Genomic DNA, 26119 nt, shown 5'->3' on the forward strand with positions numbered 1-26119 from the left:
TTAGTTGTACATACTCCTCTGTGATGTTTTCTTCTTAAAAAAAAGAAAGAAAAAGAAAGAAAGAAAGAAAGAAAGAAAGAAAAGCTTCAAAGGAAACCCAAGCATGTTTAGTTATTTTTGGGATCAAGCCCAAAAATTTTGATTGGAGCTTAGTTATGGGGCTGTATGCTCTGTTACCTCTTTCCAAGAAAAACAGGCAAACAAAAATCAACAGTCACCATATGCTGGAAGATTTCTTCTTCTCTTGGATCCAGCCAAAGTAATGCAGGTAAAACTCATATTCTCCCCTCTTTGTTGTTACACAATGCTCATGAATATTGGGTAGGGATAGACCTTTGAGTTTCCTAGAGATCACTCACAACCTTTAGTTTTTACATCTCAGAGAAAAACTAAAATTGTTTTGGAAATAAAGTAACAATTCTGTTGCAATAGTACCCCAATCTCTTCTTTGGTCCTATCTCCATCATCACCATCATCATTGTCATCTAAAGGGAATCATTTGGTCTGAAGTTTTCCAAAATTATAGGATGAATGGTTTTCAATGAGGAAATGACCCAAATGAATTTAGCATCAGAAATGGGTAATGATAGAAACCTCATTAAGAGCCAGATAGGAAAGTGAAGGAATTTATCTTCCCTATTCAGGGCATGTTTTTCCTCTTTGTGTTTCTTATTCTCTAAAAGGAGAAGAGAGAGGACATTTTATTAACTAAATGAACAACTGCTTTTTAGAAGGTGGGAGTGAGGGGATAGGTAAATAATAAATGCAGCCAGCTGTAATGAATCCTTTCTTGAGAGTCAAGCATGCTGTTTTATCTACATTAGGAAGATTTTCATGTCTTCTGATTTCAGAGCAGGATATGTGTCTACAGAAGACTCAAAGTTGAAGATACCTTATGTACCTTTTGGTGCTTGCATTTTGGCTCACCTGGTAATCTTCCTCCTTGCGAGGCAAAACTGCCTGGCTGGCAGGCTGGTTGCAGGTGGCCTCAGATTTGACTCCCATTGTTGCCCGTGAGAACATGGTTTGGGAAAAGGAGGAGAAGCCTGTTGTCCAGGAGGCCAGGCACGGCTGTGGACCTGGTTTGCCACCAGCTGGCTTTTGATCTTGGGTTAGCCATCTCTGGGCTGTGCTAAGTTCCCAGTAAATGGTTATTTAAGGGATGCACAAGGGGCTGAATGTTCTTTAAGGTTCTATCCCGTTCTGATCATTTCCTAGTTTTTCTTTTATTTTTCCTTTTATTTCATATTAAAGTATAATTATAGTACAATGAATTTATCCCATTTGGTCACATTCATACAACTAGCACCCATAGTTTTTGAAAAGACTACTACAACACCCCAGAAGTTCTTCCTTCCCCCTCCTCTGCATTACCTGCCCTTCCCCCCTGTCATCACTGCCCTCACCTCTCACATCGTGGATCCAGTTTGCTTGGTTGTAGTTTGGATACTCTGGGAAACAGACTCTGAGAGCGAGATTAGGGTTCAGGACATTTATTAGGGAGAGTACTTCGGGTCAGTGATGATGGAAGGGAAGGGAAAGAAAGAGAGCAGGGTTGGGCAGTGGAAAAGCTGATTTGTGATTCAGTCTTAGTGGAAGCCTCGTTGATCCCCTGTGGAGTTCTGGAAAGGCCCTCAGAGATCTTCCAAGTTGCATAAGAAATTGTTGCTTATAGCCCCTTTTTTTTTTTTACCAGTGATTGGCTTCTCAGGAAGGGGCGGGCCTTGGGGCTGCTGCTTTTTGAGAGGCAGCTTCTAAAGCGGGTGGACAGCTGCCTGGTGTGTGCTGGCAGAGCACCGAGCAGCTGGGGGTGATCTTTCCTTCCCAAGGAGGGCATGGGCGGTGCATCCCAGCATCCAGTCCTGCCTGTTCTAACACCTTTTACAGCTAGAATTCTATACTCTCTCGTGTCTGGCTTCTTTCACTTTACATTTTGTTTGTGAAACTGGCCCTTATTGCTGTATGTAGTTAGTTGGAGGTCAGTCATTCTCAGAACTGTGGAGTGTTCCCTGTGATAGGCTTTTGGCCAGTTTCCAGTTTTTTGCTGTTAAGAGTAGTGCCGGTGTGGAAGTGTTAATGCACATTGCTGTTGGTGCACCTGCAATACCATTGCTGGGTCGTGGGTTTATATTTGTTCAGCTTCAGTGCATGCTGTCAGTCAGTTTTCCTGTGGGTGGGAGTATTTTACACTTCCATCTGCAGTGTATTTCGTTACCTGTATTTTTTATTTTATTTTAGCAATTTCTGTCCTTTAGCCTAGACTATTTGGCCAAGCACTTTGTAATACTTTTACTATTTCTAAAGCAATTGCAAAAATGTTTTTATTGAACCTGAAGAGGAAATGGAGCATGGTAAATGAGTTGTCCAATACAGTGATTGAGAAATAAGAGGATAATAAGCTCACTTTTATTGGACTCTTACTGTATTTGTCAGGCATATTTCAGGTTCTTTACATGTATTAGCTAACTTAATCCTTAAAACAAACCGAGGGGAGGTCCTATTACTGCTCTCAATTTAAAGGTGAGGAAACGGAGACTCAAAAAGTAGTTCAAGGTCACATAGGAGTCTATAGACTGTATGGCCGCAGGGCCATGCATTTAACTTCCACAGCATGTTTTTATTACTAGAGGCCCAGTGCATGAAATTTGTGCACTCTGGGTGGGTGGGGGAGAGGGTCCCTCAGCCTGGCCTGCACCCTTTCACAGTTTGGGAGCACTTGGGGAATGTCTGACTGATGGCTTAGGCCCGCTCCTTGCAGTTGAACATCCTTAGCGCTGCCGCGGGGGTGGGAGAGGCTCCTGCCACCGCTCTATGCTCTCCCGTCATGAGCTGAGCGATGCTTCTCCTATGGGAGTGCACTGATCACCAGGGGGCAGCTCCTGCCTTGAGTGTCTGCATCGTAGTGACCGGTTGTTCTGCCATTTGGTTGATTTGCATATTAGCCTTTTATTATATAGGATATAATAGTACTGCGTGAGAAAATATGTAGTAGTCATAAAAAAAATTATGTGGTCATATATTATTTGAAAACAGTCTGGAAACAGATTCTTAAAAATCTTCTATAGATGTGCCAAAATAGTGACTTAGGATGGCCCTACTGACATTCATTAGAGGGGGAATCTCTGGTATAGTGGCTCTCACTTATTTTTTGATTATCATAGCCTAGAGCTGTGGGTTATGATATTCTTTATACAATCTGTACAGGCATACCTCAGAGATAATTGCAAGACCACCACAATTTAATATCACAATAAAGAGTCACATGAATATTTTTTTTTCTACTATGCAGAAAAGTTATGTTTGCACTATACTGTAGTTTATTAAATGTACAATAGCATTATGTCTAAAAAAAAACCCCGGTGTACATAACTAAATTAAGAAGTACTTTATTGCTAAAAATGCTAACCATGATCTGATCTTGTTGGAAAATGGCGCTGATAGACTTGCTCAACATAGGGTTGCCATAGACCTTCAATTCATGAAAACACACACACACACACACACACACACACACACAACAACAACAACCCATAATATCTGTGAAGTATAGTAAAGAAAAGTGCAATAAAACTAGTTGTGCCTGTATTCTTGCTTTTTGTACTCTTATGATATCTACCTCAGTTAGATATTACTAATATCCAACTGTTTTTGTGTTGTGAGGAGTGAATGGGATAATGTACATCAGTTAGCACATTGTGTAGCTTGTGATAGCACATGGTGATTAGCATCAGCTGCCTTAAAAACACCCACAAAGTACTTTTGCTGCAAGTTCTTAATATTCCTAGGATTCTGTCCCCACATCAAGGGGGCTGCCTACACCTCAAAGCTGCCTCTCAGTGTGAAGTCCTAGAATTTTGGTTTGGACAGAGAGCCTGGAATGACCTTCTCCCTAACAAACTTCATATCAGAGGATATATCCTCTGATTTGGAATGCTCTTTGGTGTTTGATAGTACATAAAAATACGAAAATTAATAATAAATAAAGGAAAATAAAATTAACTCCTTTTTGAGTGCCTGTTAATGTGTCACTCATTGAACAGATTCTTTGCATCCATTGTATAACCTCCTCCCCACAGCAGCTCCATGAGATGGGTTTTATTCCCATTGAATGATGAGGTCAGTGCAGCTCTGAGCAGGTCAGTGATTATAATGGGCAAAGTAGATTTAAAAAATATTATATATATATATTTTGATTGATTTCAGAGAGGGAGAGAAACATTAATGATGAGAGAGAATCATTGACTGGCTGCCTTCTGCATGCCCCCTTCTGGAAACCGAGCTTGCAGCCTGGGCATGTGCCCTTGACTGGAACGGAACCCAGGACCCTTCAGTTCGCAGGCCAACACTCTATACATTGAGACAAACCAGTTAGGGCCGTGGTCGGCAAACTGCGGCTTTAGAGCCACATGCAGCTCTTTGGCCCCATTCAGTGTGGCTATTCCACAAAATACCACGGCCTGGGTGAGTCTATTTTGAAGAAGTGGTGTTAGAAAATTAAGTTTAACAAATTTGGCTCTCAAAAGCAATTTCAATAGTTGTACTGTTGATATTTGGCTCTGTTGACTAATGAATTTGCCGACCACTGAGCTAGGACAAGGAAAGCAGATTTTATTTGGGAACTATTACCCTAGAGGAAAAGAGACCTCAGGATAGAATGGGGCTCATTTCTAAATATGGCATGGACAGACGGGTGGGGGAAATAATAGCCAAGGAGGGAGTGGGGGTTATGGATGGAAAACTACTAAGAGGCAACTTCGGAAATAACAGTCAATGGATGATCCTGGTTAAGCAGACCCAGCAGGATTCTTACTGAAAGTGGGCCAGTCAGACCAAGTATCACGTGGAGGGTGGGGGTAGGGAAGTGGTCTCCATCCCTGGGGGTAAGGGACGAAGAACTGGATCAGATATAGTGGATGAGGCATTCCAGTTAGCAAGACTTTTGCTACAGTTGGGCATTTCAGGCCCGACAAGGATGCACACTGAAGGCCAAGGCCTGGAGGGCTTCGAAGAGCCTGCCTGGAGTTCGGTCAAGAAGAGAGGGTCACATCCTGCATCCAGCAAGCTGCAGAGGGCTTGGCCTATGCTCCTTGCTGTGTGGAAGCCCCTAAGGGGTCTGTGCCTTGGCCGTCTGTGAAAAGGCATGGAATCTCGGTGCCTGCACAGAGCTTGCAGGGCTTAGAGATTATAAAGGCTCCTCGGGTTGTATCTGCCAGGAGATGCCTGTCTGGAAAGCTAGGTATAGGCTTAGAGGTGCGGTTCTTGTCAGGAAGCATCAGATCCGGCGTGTGAGTAGAAGGATCTTTTAAAGAGCAGAGTGTAGGCATACTAGTAAACATCTTCATGTTTTAAACCACTAAGTGTTTTAATGTTTACGACCTGGCAGGAACTCTGAGATTGAGCGGCTTATGAAAACTACCCATTTTTTTTTTTTTTTCCCCCTCAACCGCCTCACTTGTTTGACTTTTTTGGCTTATTCACAACCTTAAGTGAATGTTTTTTGTTTTTATAATAAACAAAAAGGACACCACTCATTTTTTTTTGTAGCTTTTCCAGTGACATCAGGAAAGTCTGTCAGTAATGCTTATTTGCCAACTAATAATACAATTAAAAACAGTGACTCTTCCTTTAACCATTTTCTGTAGGTCATTTAGAAGGCATTGGTACCAGATTTGTTTCCCTCGCACAAATGCTTTTCAGAACAATGAGCAGCTGTCAAGCCTGTTTGGTTATCACCAGGATGTCCCTGAGTTTCCAGTCTGTAAAGACTTAAGGGCTTGACTCCTAAGTTCCATTTTAGGAATTGGGTGGGTGGGGGCAGCATGGGGAGGGAGAGTTGCTTTTCTAATGCTAAAAAGGTATTATGTTTGTATTTTTGTGAGGTATTAATTGCCTTTGAAGTCGTGTTTGTCCCTTCTACCATATTACTAAATCTATTTTTGTAAAGGATGAGAATGCTTTCTAAGACCTGTTACGTGAAAGTTAGATGTATTTTGGAATGTGGCTATGTACAACTAACAGGCGTAATCTGGTGTAAGACCTTCAGATGAGAGCTGCCAGTTGAATTTGGAGAAAACGCATTGTTGGGGGGAGGAACTTTTCTTTGCCATGAAAGCTACCCATGCCTTGTTAAGTGACTCCTTGATAGAGACCGGTTCTGTGTAAGTGAGCAGGTGCCCTTAAACAGGGATGGTAGGAACATACAGTAGTCCCCTTTATCCTCGGGGGATGTGCCCCAGTGGATGCCTGAAATCATGAATAGGGCTGAGCCCTGTATGTACTACCTGTAGGCTCGGTGCACTGGATTGATGCACAGTGAGGAGGGGGGTTTCCTCAGCCCGGTCTGCACCCTCTTGTAGTCTGGGACCCCTCCCTCGGGGGATGTCCAACTGATGGCTTAAGTCCAAGCTGTCAGTGGAACATCTTTAGCACTGCCGCAGAGGCGGGAGAGGCTCCTGCCATTGCCATTACGCTTGCCAGCTGTGAGCCCAGCTTCTGGCTGAGTGTCACTTCCCTGTGGGACTGCACTGACCACCAGAGGGCAGCTCCTGCATTGACCATTTGCCCTCTAGTGGTCAGTGCATGTCATAGCTACCAGTTTGCCTTTTGGTCGATTTGCATATTAGCCTTTTATTATATAGGATAGGATTTTTTTCCTATACCTATATATGGTCCCACTTAAAGGAAGTGTTATCGGTGAGGTGTCCTCTGTGTCCCCACTGGTTGCTGGTGGAAGTGGGCTTCTTGGGGTGCCACTGGAATAAGAATTTCTGGAGGCCCCCACGGGAGGATGAGGTAACATGGAAAGTTTCATTTCTGTGGAATCAAACCCCTGAGTTTCCAAGTTCCCATCTCCCTCTGCCCTGCCAAGGAAAAAGTCCAGCTGTGTCTTCATCAGGGCTGGGATTAAAGCCATTGCCCAGAGTTTCCGTTCCATGTTTGCACAGCCGAGTCCAGTATCTGGCTGGGTTAGCTTGTGTTCACAGCTGTGGTCCATTGGCTGTGGGGCGCATGGCCATGGGCTATGCGGCTCTTGGGGCCACAGGGCTATGGAGGGAACAGGGGCGAGTACAAGGAAGCAGGAACAAAGCCACAGAACAAGAGAGCAACAAGAGATTCTAGAGAGAATTTCTTGTCTGCAATTTAACCTTCTAAGATTTTGTGCGCTTGCAGTGGCTCCATCTTCTCTAGCCAGTTATCTTTTTACCAGCTTAGACTTACAGGCAAACATCTTCCCTGCATTACCCAGATGTTACTGCCCCTGTGTCCCTCTTCCTCATTGTTGGACCCCTTTCCCCAGTGATTCGCAGGGAATAGATTGGTGCTTCCCTGGGGAGTGTGATGTTGTAGCTTCCTGGTGAATCTGCCCAGATGATCCTGTTTATAATGTCTGGCCTTCCCTTTGCTACTTTGCTATTATTAATGTTAACAGAAGCGCCTTCTCTTTGGCATATCCAATTTGCCAGCATCACTACCTTTTCACGTTGGGGCCCTCATTAAATAAAATACTTAAATTTTACTTAGTTACTTGAACACTAGCAGTGTGATACTATGACAGCTGATCGATAACTGAGATGGTTAGTAAATGGCTAATGGGCAGGGAGCCTGCACAGCATGAAGATTCTGGCCAAAGGGCTTTATGTTCTGGGCAGATGGAGTGGGAGAGCATGAGATTTCATCACACTGGTGCGCCAAACCATTTCTTTCTGGAATTTTCCACGTAATATTTTCAGACTGTGGTGAACTACAAGTACCTGAAACCACAGAAAACAAAGCCTCAGATGAGGTGGGGCATAAGTGTTAGACTGCTAGAGTCAGACTGGACCTCAGTTCAGGAACCTTGGTACTTGAATTCTGGCTAAGAAAGAATTCAGAGCCAAGACTCAAGCTATAAGAGAAACAACTTTCAGAGGCAGCCGAAGGGCTCTTGGAGCTTAGGAGAGAGAAACAAGGAGAATACTGCTGGGGGGAGGGAGTGGAAAAGGCATGGCGTGCCCCATGGATGGGTCCTCCATTTAAAGGGCTGTTAGAGTGGGGATTTTAGGGGGTTTCCCAGGGAAGGATCTCAATAGAATAAGCATCAACTTTCCAGGTGTGTCCTTTCAGAGTTGTGGTCTCCACTGATTGGTCAGCACCAGGACAGGGGTCATTAGTTATTGCAGCTAGTCCTGATGTCAGCCATCATATTGCTCATCTGGTTTTGTTGCTTTTCTGGGCCTGGAGCTGAAAGACAGCTGAAGCCTAGATGTTTTCCCTAGGGGTTAATGCTTAAGGGCGTGGTTGTGTAAAGGTTCACATGGGAGTCACATGAGGCCACTCTTCCACTCCTTGTTCCTTCTCCAAAGGGTCTTTACCGCATGACTAGCAACTCGCCAGGGGAGGAAAGGTCGGGAGGATCAGAACTGGGTCAGGGGAGGGTCTGAACTAAACGACCAGCTATCTGAGAGGTTGCCCTGGTGACCTTCTGTACATGGCCCATCATGCTTGCTCTGCTCATGTCTATCTGACTGCCGACCACAGAACTACTGTGTTGCCACCTAGGTGCCCGTATAGTCAGTTAGTTAGTTCATGCTTTCATCTAGTATCTATCTGGAGCGATAATATGTGTTGGGTTAGAGATCTGTTCCTGCCTGTAAACACTTGCAAGAGTTCTGATAACTTAAAGGGATGTTATTCTTGAGATTTCAGCCAAATTATGGGAGCCATAGATTCTCAAGTTTTCATTGTAACCTTTGGCCCCCTCTGGCATCCTTGATAATTTAGTTTTGTGCCTATTTGTTTTATCCATTTTTCTGGAGCAGTGTGATACAGATTCACAATCTCTTTTTTTTTTTTTTTTTTTTTTTTAATATATTTTATTGGTTTTTCCACAGAGAGGAAGGGAAAGGGGTAGAGAGCTAGAAACATCAATGGGAGAGAAACATCGACCAGCTGCCTCCTGCACACCCTGCACTGGGGATGTGCCCACAACCAATGTACATGCCCTTGACCGGAATCGAACCTGGGACCTTTCAGTCCACTGGCTGACGCTCTATCACCTGGGCCAAACCGGTTTCCGCCAGATTCACAATCTCTTATCCAAACTATTTGGGGTCATGTATTACTTAATTCTACTGGGGGTCTGGGACATAGAGAACATGGACATTTCTGTAGCAGTGTGAATGATTTCTCACACTGAGTGGGATTGGTAAAGGCAATAAATAACTTCATGTCAGTTTTGATCAGGTTTTGCTCCTAAATTAGTTAAAAAACTAGGTTTTTGAATTTTCGGTGGATATGTTAACTAATCTTTCTATGGTAATCATGTCACACACCATATATATATATCAAGTCATCACGTTTCACACCTTAAACTTATAGAACATGTTACATGTTAATTATATCTCAAGAAAATTGGAAAAAAATTAGATGTCAGATTTTTGGATAAGCAATTTTGGGTAAGTACCATAAAAACATTTAGATCTGTTGATTTATTTTGAAAATACCTTATTTTTCGGACCATAAGACACACTTTTTTCCCCCCAGAAGTGGGGGGAAAAAGTCCCTGCGTCTTATGGTCCAAATATAGCCTACACATATACTGTAAAAAAAAAAGTTTTTTTACTTGCCCGGCTCTGTGTGGTCTCTGTGTGCTTGCCCGGCTCTAAAATGGTTCTAAATGCTGCTGTTTACTTTACAGGGTTGATTACATGTGTTTATGACTGTGATGTTGGGTTTTAATGCACATAAAATATTTTAGGACACTTATTTGTTTCAGAATCTTTTTTTCTTCATTTCCCTTCTCTAAAAACTGGTGCGTCTTATGATCCGGTGCGTCTTATGGTCCGAAAAATACGGTAATTATTGGGATCTATATAGTCTCTTATTTCATATACTTTTAGCTTGAGAACTGAAATGACTACTTTAATTCAGAGATATTATAGATTTCACATGGGGGAAGACTGTCCTTTTTCTCCTGTTTTTTTTTTAATTTTTTTTTTTTTTTTTTTATAGATTTTCAGCTGAAAATCTGTTGTTATTGAAGCAGTATCAGGTTTTAATATTTGAGATTAGCCTGGTTTTTCATTTTTTTTTTTTATAGTTAGATAATCCATACTATTTCTTTTCTGCTCTGATAACCTGTCTTGTAGGCCTTGATACGGTATAAGCAGCTCAGTCAGCTTGAAGAGCTTAAAATGATTCCTGCAGCTGAGAAATCAAGAGGCAGGCTGTTATGATCTGGGAATTTATAAAAAATAGAGTGATGTGCTAATGTAATGTACAAAGAAAGGAGGGGTATTTTGACATGGAATTCATAAGATGAATGGAGGTATTGATTTTTTTATCCAACAAGAATAGGTTATGGATATAACTTTCTAAAGACTTTTAGTAGTGTTAAAATAAAGGCACTTTTGATAGTTTGGAACAGGAAATGTCCGAATTTACATTAAAATTGTCTCTCTTTGTGCCTGAAGTTCTTTTATAAACCAAGTGAGTATCAGAGTTTTACCTTATGGAATATTGACTTTAATAAAATTTATTGCACTTAAATAAAATAAACTTTCGGTGTGAATATGTAAAGAAATTGGTCAGTTTAGCTGGATTAAAAATAATTATCTTCAGTATTTTTAAGTGAGAAAAATTGAAAATACATACGCAGTTTGATAAAGCAGTTCTCAAGCCTTAATTGAAGATGAAGTGAGATAATTATTGAATGTCAGTATTAGTTAGCACTCGGCATTTGTATTCAGTCCTCCTGTCATCCTCTGCAACCTGGGCTTGTGTCCTGGCTGGGAATCAACCGGCAACCTTTTGGTGCCCTGGACAATGCCTAACCAACTGAGCCACACCATCCACGGCTGATTTTACTGTAAATGACTGCACAGTTTCCTGGTGCTAGGAAATTAATTTAATCAACAGCCACACCCCATTTAAGGAGATTTGGGTTGTTTTCTGTCTTTTATTATTATTATTTAAAAAAAAATATTTTATTGATTTTTTTTTCTTTTTTTTGCAGAGAGGATGGGAAAGGGATAGAGTTAGAAACATCAATGAGAGAGAATCATCGATCAGCTGCCTCTTGCACGCCCCCTACTGGGGATGTGCCCTCAACCAAGGTACATGCCCTTGACTGGAATGGAAACTTGGACTTTTCAGTCTGCAGGCCAACATTCTATCCACTGAGCCAAACCGGTTTCGGCTTTATACCAGTTTTCATTCACATGAGCGGAGTAAAAGAGTATAATATTCAGGCAGGTGGTCACTATGCATGTAGATGTCTGCTTTTTCACCGAGTTCGAATCCCTGGAGCCCATCACAGGTTGTTGTGACTAACACTACACCCGGAGAGGTGTATTTATTGAACCAGGTGTTTTCTCCACTAACCTATGTCTTTAAGTCCTATAAATACCACAGTTTCCAAACAATTCAGTTATGGTACTATTTGAGGTGATAGAGTATTTTAAAGTTTTATTATATAAATTAATGTTTGTTACATATACTTTTAGTCTTATGATTTCCATATATAGATTTTTCTTTCAATAGGGATGAGTTACTCACAGGTCACTTCTGATTGTTTCTTGTTTTCTTTTAATTTGGCTAATAAGACAGTTTCTAGGAAGTGGGAAATATATAGAGGGAAATAGTCCTTTTTTCTTTCACTTATCTCTTTTAATTAGTCTACTTTTAAATGAATGCAACTTTAGACTAAATAAGTCACTGATTTTAGATTTTGGGTAAAGATCTTCTTGCCCTTTGTCTAATGACAAAAAGAATAATTTCAGTGAAGATGTTTCCTTTTAATTCTTTATTTTGGCTTATATTAAATTGTGTTCAAAAGAGTGAAGATCAGCAAATATATACCATATTAATACTTAGGACTAAAATACTGTCAACAAGTCTTTTTTGCTTGTCAAGTTATTATTTCACTTTTTGTTTATTTTTGACATTTGTCTTTTAGGGAACATATTATCTTTTTCAGACAATGAATGAGTTTCATTAGTCAAGAAACTGTAATTTACAAAAGTCTTTCCTGTTAATGAGCTGCATTCATGTTTTAGTTAAGCACAATAAAATATAAAAGGGCAGGAAAAAAAACATTTTGAGCAAAACTTTATAAAAATATAGTCAGTGTTGTGGAAATCTTAGATCTTGTGAATATTTTTGTGAAGTTTAGACATCCTTTAATTTTCTTCCAGCTTGTGTAATGAATACAAAATCTTGTGGTTTGTGTAATTTGAAACATATTTTAGCAGAGTGAGATAGGAACCCTTTGAACCAGAGTAGGTAAAACTTAGCTACATTTTAAGACGTGTTTTCTTTTTTTTAGGTTTATTTTAAATGCTGCGTTGACACCCTATCTACTTTAAGTTTGTTGGGAACTAGGAACCTTACTAAAGTTTTCCTCCATTTACTTTGAAGATGTAAAACATGGTGGGAGCATAAATCAGTATTGTTTTGTAAAACACACTTGCATGGACCTCAGATGCACAGAATTAGATTAATCATAATTTGTGGTATACTGTGTATGAGTGCACTGTGATCATTGGTCCATGAGTTGGTTTATTAAGTTGTGATTATTTATATATTTGTTACCTTTGAAAATTATTGAGTGAACAACTGTGAATTGCCTCTGACCTGAGAAATATAACTTGCACCTCCCAGCTTCTTCTATCATTCAAATCTGGAATTGGAATCGCTTAGGTTTTTGACATTTGCCAACATGCTCGTCAGAAGTTTTATGCCAGTTTTCATTCACATAAGCAGATTGACCACTATGCACTTCAGTGTCTGCTTTGTCACTGACTTTGAATTTAGGGAACCACAAAAGGTCTATGATTGACATGATAAACAGAGAAGCATATTTATTGAGTCAGGTTTTTTCTTTGTGAGTCAAAGTCTTAGGTCCTAGAAACACCATAGTTTCAAAATAACTCTCCTGCCATTCTTCTCCCTCTTCAGGTTATCACAGTCTTGAATGTTGTAATTTTTATTTCCTTACGTTTACACACATACATGCAAATTTTCATCACATGTACATATGCTCACATGATATATCATTTAACTTTACTTGTTTTCCAACGTAAATAGAGGTTGGATGCCTCTATGCTGATGATACTCAAATATCTATCTGTATTCACATCTCTTTTTTGAACTCCAAACCCATATATCTTACAACCTTGAATCTCTAACATACAGCTCAAACCTAACATGCCTAAAATGTTAATTGCCTCCTTTTAGCCCTCCAATTCTACTTTATCAATAGCTTCCTCCATCTCAGTGAATCCCAGTTTCTTCAGAGATCATGGGATCATCATTTTCTCTCCTAACCCATGCCTGTTTGTCCATAAAAATTATGTTCCTTATCACTTTCAAAATATATGTAGACTTTTGCTTCTGGTCATAATGGGGTAATGATACTTGACTTGTCCTCTTGCTGAAAACAAATATAAAATTGGTTAAGTATGTGAGACACCTGTGTGAAGGCAGTGTGCAGAATCCTGAGAGATGGGGCGCACACATACACAGTGAACCCCCAGTTTAGCCCGGTATGGTGCCTGGGGGAGTTTCCGGACTACAGCACAGACTGTGGGAATCCAAGCAGAACACCTTGGTCCTGTAAGCTGAGGAGGCAGAGCCTGGATCAGGGGGCCGCTGGATGTGCCAAGATCTGCAGAGTGCTTACAGGAGAGGAGGGTGCAGCACAGAGCTGAGGCTCCTGGTGCTCCTCAGAGGATGCTCCCCAGTGTTCCTTGGACTGCGTTTGTGCAGGGCGTGACTCTGCGAGGCCTGATGCAGACGGCTGCAATAATCTAGGGTGGAGTGAGGGTGCTAGAGGTTGGGTTACCCAGTGTTGGAAGATGGCGTTCCAGCCCAACTCAAATGGAGAGACCTTGTTAACATTCCAGCATTGAACCGAGACACCAGAAAAACTTCCCTTAAGAGCCAAGACCAGAGTATTTGTCTGGGTCCCATTAGGAGGTGGAAATTGCACAGACTTTAAGTAGGGAAAATTTAAAGAATTATTACACATCAGTAATGGATGTAATAATAACTGTAAAAATGTCAAGTGAACTCTAAAGGGTACCATACGGTTGAAGGAGATGACTAAAAGGAAGGACAAACTTGTAAAAGGGATTCCTTCCCTAAGAGTTGGCCCCAGACCTCATTGAAAAAGCTATGGTTTTATCCCAGTGGGTGGAGGAAAAATCCAGTGGACTGTCTGGGCCACAGCTGGTTCACAGGAGCCAGCAAGAAGGAAACAGTGCTGGTGCACATGCTGAGGCTGACAGGTGCCCAGCGGGTGTTTGGGAGCCCGCTGCTGCCAGAGAGACGCAGTGTATGATGCTGGGGTGCAGAGGGGTACAGGAAAAAATCCTCTGGGCACAGGTGAGCCCAGGCTGTGGGTGGGGTACAGAAGGGAGTCAGGGAGCCCCTGCTGCTGGGTGGCTTGGGGTGCACCAGTGTCTGAATTAGGCGGGCAGTGGCGAGGTGGTCCCTGGGTTCAGGTTAGGGTTTTGAAGTTCTGAAGGATTACGCCCTTTGGGTTTGCTCATGGACCAGAATGCCACCAGTATCCATATACACAGGCACCACTGACACTCCTTCCTCCTACAACGTTCCTATGATGCCCTCTACTGGTAAAACTCAACTTTGTGCTTGCTGATAGAGAAATGCTTCGAGTTCAGTCCATTATCTTAAATAATTTGGGTGAATTTGGAGTTGAGAGGCAGTAGATGGATCAAAAGCTAGACCTGCCCTGGCCAGTGTGGCTCATTTGATTGGAGCGTTATCCCATACACTGAAAAGTGGCAGGTTCTGAAGGTTCTGTTCCTGATCAGGTCACATACCCAGATTGTATGTTTGATCCCTGGCTGGGGCTCATGCGGGAGGTAACCGATTGATGTTTCTCTCATCTCTCATCTCTCATCTCTCTCTCTCTCTCTCTCTCTCTCTCTCTCTCTCTCTCTCTCTCTCTTCCCCCCCTCCCCCATTTCTCTCCCCTTCTTTCTTTCTCTCTGCCTCTCTCTAAATAAATAACAAACATATTCTTGGGTGAGGATTTTTAAAAAGGCAAAAAAAAAAGAAAAGCTATATCTGCTCAACAAGGCTTACAACCAAGCCGCAGAAAGATAAAAAGAGGTGCCAATTACCTCCTTAAAACAAACCTTCCACAGGTCCAACATACAATAACAAATTACTGGGAATAGGAAGAAACTGGAAAGTATGATTTACAATGCAAGCTCTTTGTTATTACTTAAAACAGACCTTGAGATGATGCTTATGTTAGAATTACCAAGTAAAAGTATTAAAGCTTTTTAAAGGAAAATATGGATGGGGAATCTCAGGGGAAAGAAAGGAAACTAAGAAAAATCAAATGGAAAGTCAAGTACTAAAAAAAGCATAGTATCTGAATTGAAATAATTTATTGGATGGATTTAAAATCAGACAACATTTGGCAGAAGAATTGGTCAGTGAGCTAAGAATCGGATTAATTGAAAAAATTTGGAAAAAAGAGAGAGAAAATGGATGGGGAAAATGAGCAGAGCCTCAGTAACTGTGGACAATATCATGCTATCTAACATAGATGTAATTGGAGTTCTGAGAGAAGGAGACAGAAAAATGTGTCAGAAAAAGTTTTTGAAAAAATGGTGGTGAAAGCTTTCTGAAATTGGTGAAAAACATCAACCTAAAAATTTAAGAAACCTCTACTCTTGGGAAAAAATTAATTCAAAGAAAACAACACTTAAGCACATAGTACTCACACTGATGAAAATGAATGATGTAAAGAGGAAACTTGAAAGTAAAGTGATGGGGATGGAGAGTTGAAGAGAGAACATTAGGGAAATAATAAAACTGATGCTGCGGCTCAGCGGTTGAACATTGACCTATGAACCAGGAGGTCATGGTTTGGTTCCCAGTCAGGGCACAAGCCCAGGTTTCGGGCTCCATCCCCAGTGGGGGATGTACAGGAGGCAGCCAATCAATTATTTTCTCTCATCACTGATGTTTCTATCTCTCTCTCTCCCCCTACCTCTCTGAAAGCAATAAAAATATATTTTAAAAAGTAGGAATGATGCCTAACTTCTCAGGAGCAATGCGAACTGGGAGCAGTGGGTTAGCATCATTAAGAAAAAAAAAAAAAAACAGCAAAAAAATAAGCTTGTTAATCTAGAATTCTGTTTTCTCAAAAAATAAAAGTAAAGACATTTCCAATAAATGAGATTTAACAATTTCGTTAAGGAAGAAAAGCTTTTCATGGATCTTGCAGCAGAATTCCTCAGAGGCACTATTTTTGTTCAGCTAAGGTGGGCTGCATGGCAAGGAAGACGACAACCTGGCATCTCATCCTCTGGAACAAAGTTCCTGTCATCAGGGCGAAGAGGAATCAGTTGTGTAGACATCCAGCCGTGAATTAAATTGTGGAATCAGGAAAAAAGTGACAAAGCTCTTTGTTATTTGGTACATAGGTGCAAGAAAAGCAGAAAATAAGTCCTTTGTTGTTAGCTTGACCATCAGCCGATTCTTAGAAGGTTTTATAGAAAGCCTTTGGACATGGCTTTGTATTTCTTCCCTATGCATTCAGTGCTGGCCACTGGGCATACGAGATAAAGAATACATCTTGATCTCAGTCTGCTGGAAAGATAAACAGACAGCTCTTACAGGTTGTCAGTGACCATCTTCTAGGCCACATGTGTCAAACACAAGGCCCGCGGGCCAAATCCAGCCCGCCAGGCCTTGCAATGTGGCCCGCACCGCGCTGTCATCACTGCACTCCGCTGTCAGTTTATGACATTGTCAGTTTATGACTGTTCAGTAAACCATTCGGCCCGCGATTTAGGCTGGATTTTAGATTTTGGCCCCTTCTCTGATTGAGTTCGACACCCCTATTCTAGGCAGTGTGCCATCTTTTTCATAGAACAAATGGATTTCCTTTAGAAACACCGGTTAGGAAGCAGTTAACTCAACTGGGATCATCAGGGAATGTTTTACAGAAAAATAGTAACAGCAGCAATGATTCTCCTTTATTGAGGGCCAGGTGCTGTCCTGAGTGCTTTCAACTCTTCCATCAATCTTATGTGTTAAGAGTTATTCTTGTTTTTATAAATTTGGAAACTGAGGCTTATATAAGGAAATTGCCTGAGGGCATTCAATTAGTAAGGGGCAAAGTCAGGATGTAAATCTAGGACAGCCTGACTCCACAGCCTGTGTGCTTACCCAGATGCAACAAGGGCTCTGGACTGACTCGCAGTCTCTTGATTAAAGCATATCACCTTTTCAGTGGGTTATAAGTTAACCCAGTGTTTCCCAACCTTCTCTCATGATGAGAATCACCTGGTGGAGTTGTTAAAACACAGATTCCTGAATCCCAACTAAGAAGTGCTAAACTAGGATTTTTGGGAACATATAGGTAAAATTGCATACCTAACTTAGTGCTCTGTATATAACATCTGTCTTAGAGCACTAGTTAAGTATACAATTTTACCTATATGTTCCCAAAAATCCTAGTTTAGCACTTCTTAGTTGGGATTCAGGAATCTGTGTTTTAACAACTCCACCAGGTGATTCTCATCATGAGAGAAGCTTGGGAAACACTGAGTTAACCCACACCAGGTATTTTTGGAAGAGTTACATGTTTGCCTTATTCACGTCTGTTATAGTTTTACAAGTATTCCCATGGGGAAACCACTCACTAAATTGTAAATTAAAATAATTCAGGTCACCTGCAGGAGAATGTTGACTCCTTGTTTGGTGTGTGTTTACCTTTAATTTACTCATGTAACCTCTAGAAGTCCAAGAGCAATTTAATTGACTGGTCATTTTACGAGACAAAATTAGAACTGGCCACTGCCACCAACCACATGCTCTGTGACCCAATAAAGTGCTAAGTTTTCTGGCTTCAGTTTCCTCTTGTTTTAAGAGTATGGAGCTGGTTGTGGATTAAATGATCTGAGCTTCCTTAAATATTAAAATTAAGCCATACATTCGATGTTTGTGGACCTTTTGGCGTTTGAATTATTTAAATGCCTAGACATACATACTTAATGAGCAAAGTGAGTTTTCCTAAATTCAGAGAACTTAGACTGCTCTTTCAGTTTAATGCTGTGCAAGCAGCCATTCATTTGCATGCAGCAGAAAAGATTTTTCATGTAAGTAGAGTTGCAAAGTAGTTAATTGACGGTAAAATTCTGACCTCGATAAATATTCTGAGTCTGAACTAGTAAAGGTATTTTGTGTGACTACGGTGAAGGGGCAGAGGGGAGTGGGCGGAATTTTCTTTATTTTATTTTACTGTGGCTCAATGCACATAGAATTAATGCTACAGCAGAACAGGGTGTAGTTATAGGACCGTGGGGTCCTCTCTATTCAGCTGGCAAATGGGGAGAGAAGAGCTAAGATAGCACTCGGGAGTCTTGTTGGCGTTCCTCAGCCGGAAATGGCACACATCACTTTGGCTCTCATGCCTTTGGCCAGAACTCCGCCACATGGTCCCACTGCAAGGGAGGCTGGGAGTTGTATTTCACTGTGCTCTCAGGAAGAAGGGTAGTACTGGGTACACAGACACAGAGGTATATGGAAAATTAAACGAGTGGAAAAAAATAAGACAGTTATTAACTCTAGAAAAAACAAACAGTTGTACAAGGAGGGGAATAAAATAAAGACCATAATAACGGCGAACATTTGCCGTGTACTTAACTCTGTACTAAGTACTGTTTGTTCTCGCTGCTCAGATGTTTCATATGTTAGTTTACTTAAAACATCTGTTTTTACAGGTGAATGTTGATTTTACCAAAATGTATCACTGTATTTATTGGAGAAATGGGATAGGGAATGAAAGTGGAGAAAAACCAAACATCATCTTTTATAATAGGAAAAATAATGTGGAAATAATGTCTACATTTTATAGTATCAAACTAAACAGTCAAGACATGATAGGTGCTGAATGTCATTTGGAAATAAAGAGATGGACATCAGTGGTAACAACTGAAAGAGCAAACGCTTCAGGGTGAGCAGTTCAGGTGTGGGGTGATTGCCCTCCTGCTACTGTGCTCTCCAAGCACAATATACAAATAATTGTTATAAGAGAAACTGTCAGGAGAGAGAAAATGAAAGCGATGTGTAGTGTTCATAATGTACACCTTATTTTCCTGCAGAACAGAGATGGTTTTGTAAAAATCACTAAATAATGGAGCCTCACATGGAAGGAAAGGAGCTAAAAACAGATTTCTAGACCTGGATTTGCACGATACTTTATTGGCCGAGTCAAACTTTGTGTGTACTTCAAATTTTAATGAGAATGATGATCTCTTAACAGTTACTCTGACTTCTAAATTCTAGGTGTTAGACTGATTTTTGTTTTTAAACTGTGTCTTAATCTGACAGTATGGGCTTCAAAGCTAGTTTTGCATGCAGCCAAATGCCTTGTTTAATTCTTGCCCGATATCCTGGATCATAGTCCCTTAGCTACATGTTTTCTCAGTACCAGTTTATATAAGTAGTCAAATTAGTTTAATCATTTGCATCCAGTAGTTTTTTTTTTTTTAATCAATGAACATACACAGAAAAACACAGAAGTCACAGTGTACATACAGCTTAATGAACTTCTACGGTGAACACAGCCTGATTGCCAGCCCTCGGCTCAGGTCCAGAAACAGAACTTTACCAGGCACACATAGAACTGACATCAATGTGGACTAAAGTTGCAAAGTGATTAATTGATGATAAAATTCTTTGTAGTATTAAGGATGAATTTATCTCCCTTTGACTGATGAAATTGTGTTAATTTCTGTTATTTCCAAAATTGGTCAAAGAGTATGAACTTTCAGTTATAAAATGAATAAATTCTGAGGATCTGATATATAGCAGGGTGACTATCATTAGTAATACTGTGTGTATACTTGAAATTTGCTCAGATCTTAAGTGTTCTTACCACACACAGGTAACTATGTGAGGCAATGACTGTGTTAATTTGATAGTGGTGAATGTTTCATAGCATATACATATATCAGTTCAACATGTTGCATACTTCAAATATATACAATTTAATTTGTCAGTTTATCTGTCAAGAAAATGGCAAGAAAACAGCAGAACATTACCGTTATCCCAGAAGCCCCTTCCAGTCGCTGCCATGAAAGGATCAATCTCTACCCGACTTCTAACCTCCTGGATTAGGTTTTGAACAAATCATAAATGATATCTAGCAGTTGTATAAAATCATACATGTAGACACATGTACCCACATATTTCCTTTAAGTAAAAAAAAAAATAAACATGTATGCATAAACAATTGTACACATTTATACTTTTAGTTTTTTGTTGTTTTTTTTTGAGGGAGAGGGGTTGCCAGTTCTGTTTATGGCTTCCCGAGGTTATACATTTAAATTTGGATCATATGAGAAGTATATTATTATTCCTTTATTGTTTCTTAGGACTCGTGATAAAGGCATGATGATCTAATAGGAAACTGTTATTCCAGGTCCAGTGGCACTGCAGAGCGAGGATGGTGGCAGGAGCCAATTTCTACATTGTTGGACGGGATCCTGCTGGCATGCCTCATCCAGAAACGGGGAAGGACCTGTACGAGCCAACTCACGGCGCCAAAGTGCTGACAATGGCCCCTGGCCTAATCACACTGGAAATAGTTCCCTTTCGTGTTGCCGCTTACAACAAAAAAAAGAAGCACATGGACTACTATGACTCTGAACAGTAAGTTTTACGTCCTCTGCACATATCTTGAAATACCTGTCTTCTCAGCTGCCCCAGGGCTTTCACGTGCTGTCTCATCTTTACAGCTACACTGATGACCAGCTTCGTTGTACCCACTTCAGAGAAAGGCAGACCAAGGAAACTAACTTCTCGATATCCCAGAAATTAGAAATAAAAATTGAATCTGGTTTTATGATTACAGGAATTTTGTCTTGAAGTATTTAAAGGCAGAATTGACATTTCTCTGTCTACCATATCTACTGTACCTTAGCATACAGAAGTGGTCCGAGGACTTAGTGATGAACATTGCTCTGCCTACAACATTTATATAAGTGAGAAAGTTTTTATTTTTTAATATATATTTTATTGATTTTTTACAGAGAGGAAGAGAGTGGGATAGAGAGTTAGAAACATCAATGAGAGAGAATCATCGATCAGCTGCCTCTTGCACACCCCCTACTGGGGATGTGCCTGCAACTAAGGTACATGCCCTTGATGGAAATCGAACCCGGGACCTTTCAGTTGGCAGGCTGACGCTCCATCCACTGAGCCAAACCAGCTCAGCTATAGTGAGAAAGTTTAATATTCTTGCAATCACTATGTGACAGGCACTATCCTAATTATTGTACAGATGTTAATTATTCCCTACAGCAATCTTATGAGGTAGGTGCTGATATTATTCCCAGTATATAATTAGTAGTAAGCTGAGGCATACAAAGGTCAAATAACTGTAAAAGGTCACGTAATCAGTAAATGTCAGCCCAACAATTGGACCCCAGCATGGTGGCTCCACAGTTGATGCTCCTGACCAGTAAGAGTGCAGTTTTTTCTTCAGAGATCTTAGGAGGAACAATAAACTAGCAGGCTTTTAGGATAAATTATTGGTAGTCTTAAAGAATGGATTTATTGATTGATGAAATTGTATTAATTTCTATCTATAGATGCTATCAGTAGGTACTACACTCCATGATTTAAAGTTGCAAGGTGAGACTTTAGAATCAGAAATCATGGGTTCTAGCTCAACCTTGCTGTGAGATTTGAGAGTCTCTCTGGCCTTATTCTTCATCTTAGGAATGATGGCTGTGGACAAGGTGATTACTGCCTTGCTCAAAATCTGTAGTTCTTTCCATGTTCTGTTGCACCTGCTTACTTTTATGTCTTTATATATATATATATATATATATATATATATATATATATATATATAAAAATTGATTTTTTTTACAGAGAGGAATAGATAGTTAGAAACATCGATGAGAGAGAAGCATCGATCAGCTGCCTCCTGCACACTCCCCACTTGATATGTGCCCACAACCAAGGTACATGCCCTTGACCGGAATCGAACCTGGGACCCTTGGGTCTGCAGGCCGACGCTCTATCCACTGAGCCAAACCGGTTAGGGCTATTTTTATGTCTTAGTAAGTGCTTGTACATATGGATTGTTTTCTTGATTGCTGCTTATTTAGTATAATTACATCTGCTTATTTAGTATACCTGCTTTTTTAGTACAAGTTACAGTTCATGTTCAGTAAATAGAATCGATAATTATTTTTTATTTATGTTTTATCCGTGTCACCTCTACTGATGGGTACTAATTGAAAATTGACTGTAGTAACCTTCCATCTGAGAGCTCTCATTCTTTTTTTCCATGGTCGTTTACAGTTGACTCTATATTCAGAAGTGATCTTGACCTGACCCTGACCCCTGTATGTTCAGTTGGTGTGGCCCATTTTGTAACACTGGGAACAAGAAAGGAAAAGAAACCTTTTTAAAAATAAAAACATTCTCTTGTTTCTAAGAGGGCCATAAATGTGTCATTTAATTTATTTGAGATAATGATAAGTTGTCTGAATAAGGAAAGACTATTACCAGAGGAGTTTGTTGGCTTCTAATTTAATAACATAAATAATTCTGGAGAAAATGCACAATTTTAGGTAATAGTAGGCTTTCTGAGTGACGAATTGTAGCTAAACTACAGGAAAATCTTGAATCAATGAAGAGAAAAGGCTTACGTAACTGGTATGGGCAAGCATAAAGCACGAAGTGTTCCAATGGCCTAGTTGTGGAGTTAAAGACCAGAGCAGTTCTAGAGCATTATTTTCTGAACACCTGAAATGTGGCCCAGATTCTAGTATACTCCTGAACCACACCATGAGAAGAATTTACAATCGCCAGAACATTTTTACCCTTGTACAAAATCAGGGTTTGCCAACACCTAGAAATAGTTCCAAATTGTGGCAGGTTTAGTTTTATTTTGGCCTAAGGATATGTGTGTGTGTGTGTGTGTGTGTGTGTGTGTGTGTGTGTGTATGTGTGCTTACATATATATGTATATATACAGGGTGCGGCAAAAGTAGGGTTACGTTATTCGTATGGAAAGTAGTATAGTAATTAATAAATAATAATGCCAGAATACACTCTGTTTCATGTACTCACAACTGTAACCCTGCTTTTGCCCCACCATATATATATATATATATATATATATATATATACACACACACACACATATTCATACACACACACATACACACACACACACACTATGATTTCACTGTAAAAAAAAAAAGCAGCTATAAAATTCATGTGCTAAGAGTTGTAAATAGACTGTTTCTACCAAAGCGATGCCTTAGAAGCTTAAGAAAAAAGAATTTTAAGAAAAGTAAAAGCAATTATAGTAAACCTTGAACTATATTACCACAAAAGGTTATTGAAAGTAAAAATGTAAATTAAATATTAAGGGAAGTAAAAATGTTTAGAATATAATGCTGTCCTTTTGTGGTTAAAATTATTCAGGGTCACCAACAGGGTTTCTAACTTAACGCTAGTCCCCCTTAACTACAGTTTTGCTTTCCATGGTTTCATTTACCGTGCTGTCAACTCTGGTTCGAAAATATTAAAGGTAAATTTCAGAAATGCACAATTTGCAAGTTTTAAGTTGCACACCATTCTGAGTAGTATGATGAAATCTCAGACCATCTCATCTGCCCTGCCTGGGAACGTGAATCATCCTTTTGTCCAGCATATCTGTGCTGTGTGTTTCCCACCTGTTAGTCACTTAGTAGCCATCTCCGTTATCAGATTGAATGTTGCAGTATCACAATGCTTGTGTTCAAGGAATTCTTATTTTACCTAATAATAGCCCCAAAGTGCAAAAGTAGTGATGTCTACAATTCGGATATGCTGAAGACAAGCTGTAATGTGCATCCTTTGAGTGAAAAAGTGAGTACGGTTATATAATTTGAGAGGGGCCACATTTGCATAACTTATTACAGTGTACTAGTATTATTCTATTTTATTAGTAGTTGTTTTCAGTCTCTTCCTGAGCCTAATTTATAAGTTAAGCTTTATCATAGGTATATATGCATAGGAAAAAACATGGTTTATACAGGGTTCAGTACTATCTGGGGTTTCAGTACCATCCACTCGGGAGGGTCTTGGAATGTACACCCTTCAGGTAAGTATACATCTACTGTACTTATTCTAGGGAGAAACCTACTTTGGAAATTCTTTTGGAAGCTCCTCAGCATTGTCTTTCTACAAGTTTATAAAACATGGAGTGTCAGAGATGGAGTGCTGGGCCAGGAAACTTGGCTTCTCACCCAGCATGCAATGCATTGGTTTAATTGTGTACGACAGTGTTTCCGAAACTTTTGACATATGTGTACCCCTTCTATAATTTTCGTAACGCCGAGTACCCCTCGTACTCATGAGAACGTAGAATTAGGCGCAGCTAAGCACAGTGCAGTGCATATCCCCACCAAACTCCGGTGCAACGCGTACCCCCACCAAACTCTTCCCGTACCCCTCGGGGTACGTGTACCACACTTTGGGAAACACTGGTGTATGAGATGTTTTGAAAGTAATGACCAGTCACTTAGAGAGGAGAGAAAAATAGAATCATTCAACTAGTGGCCAAATGCATAAAACTTAGGTGCATTTACAGGAGACAAAACTAAAGAGAGCCAGAGCTTTTCTTTTACATGATCCTTGTGCCTCTGTTTCATTACTTTGGCTTCTTTGCATGATCAGCTGATTTAATCACATGCAGGACCCTAGAACTCATCTGTATGTAGTTAGTTGACTGATGGGCTGGGAGGCCCTTGATAACTTTCATGTTTCCTGGGTAATATTGCTCTAAGTCTCTCTTTTAATCATTCAAAAGCTAAATAATTACATCAGTTCTCATAAGATTTTCCAATGATGAATTCTATATTAGTTGCATGAGCAGCTCATTTTCTTGGAATTTTTTTTGAGTTAGCAAATCTTAATAAATTGTAACGTGGGAGGCTTTAAAACTGCCTTAGTTTTCTAAATTTTTACATTGTGTTCAAATATAATTAAGTTGATGGGAATATGTTGGAAAGTGATTAAAATTTTGTGGAAAGGCAATAGTCTTTGATGTAGTGAGAAAACAGTTATTAATTATGTGCATATGATGTTGGCTTAAATTTGATTAATGGACATTGTTCAATGCCAACTTTTATGTAATTAATGATTTTATAGCTTTTGATTTCACTAAATACCAGTGTAAGACAAGATTTAGGGAGAAAAAACCAGCTTCATAAAAATTTCAGGCAAGATATTATTGATAGGAATTATGATGAAAATCATCTGTTTATACTTAGGAAGTTAAGTAGGTCCATATTAGCTATAATAGAGATTCAAAAAAATTTAGTTTTAGGACTACAAGATTAAAGTCCTTTCTTTCAGATATTGCAAACTTTTAGGGATACTTTTTTGGGGTGTAACTTTTTTTCCCCTTTATGCAGTAAATCTTTGTATTTGAGTAAATGTAAGATTATGATTCACATGCTTGAAATAGTAACTAAAAAAAAGAGAGCACACATGAGTGGGTGTGCCTTTTGGAAGTGGATAAATGAAGGGACAGGTGGATGTAAATGTTTGCTGTTCAGTTATTTCCACATTATCAATATTTTTTTCATAGTTTTAAAATACTGGCATATACTCAAAATCATACAGTATTAGTGTCATTAAAAAAATACACATTCTGGTCAGGGGTGGGGGTGGGATAGAAGGAGGCCAATGAGGAAAAAAAGGGGACATATGTAATACTTCCAACAATAAAGATTTAATTTAAAAAAATACATTCTAATTGTAGGTATCCTTCAAGGCCTTTTCATATATTCTTCCCTTCTTTTGTATACTTTCCACAGGAAAGCTCATCTATTCAAGCAGTTTCTTTATGGTGACTCTTTTTTTTTTTTAATTAATATAGTAGAGGCTTGATGCATGAAGATTCTTGTAAAAATGGGCCTTCCTTCCCCTGGCTGCTGGCATCATCTTCGCTCCGCCCGGAGCCGTCTTTCTGCCTTCCCATGTTGCCCAGAGGCCCTGAGTGGCTGGGGCACTGCGGTATGCCTGCATTGTTGCCTTGGTGATGATGCAAGCATCCTGCCCCAGCTAGGTGCCTATG

General features: G+C 40.0%; 1 protein-coding gene across 2 annotated transcripts in view; it reads left to right on the top strand.

The window, feature by feature from the left end:
* PAPSS1 (3'-phosphoadenosine 5'-phosphosulfate synthase 1) overlaps positions 1-26119 on the top strand; it is a 106819-nt gene that overhangs the window by 67128 nt on the left and 13572 nt on the right. For both annotated transcript variants that reach the window (XM_084872465.1, XM_084872466.1), the window contains exon 11: positions 20453-20682. In XM_084872465.1, coding sequence (XP_084728591.1) covers positions 20453-20682 — 230 coding nt within the window. The remainder of the gene's footprint in view (positions 1-20452; positions 20683-26119) is intronic.

This window comes from Pipistrellus hanaki, assembly GCF_964339955.1.
Source record: "Pipistrellus hanaki genome assembly, chromosome: 1".
Taxonomy (NCBI): domain Eukaryota; kingdom Metazoa; phylum Chordata; class Mammalia; order Chiroptera; family Vespertilionidae; genus Pipistrellus; species Pipistrellus hanaki.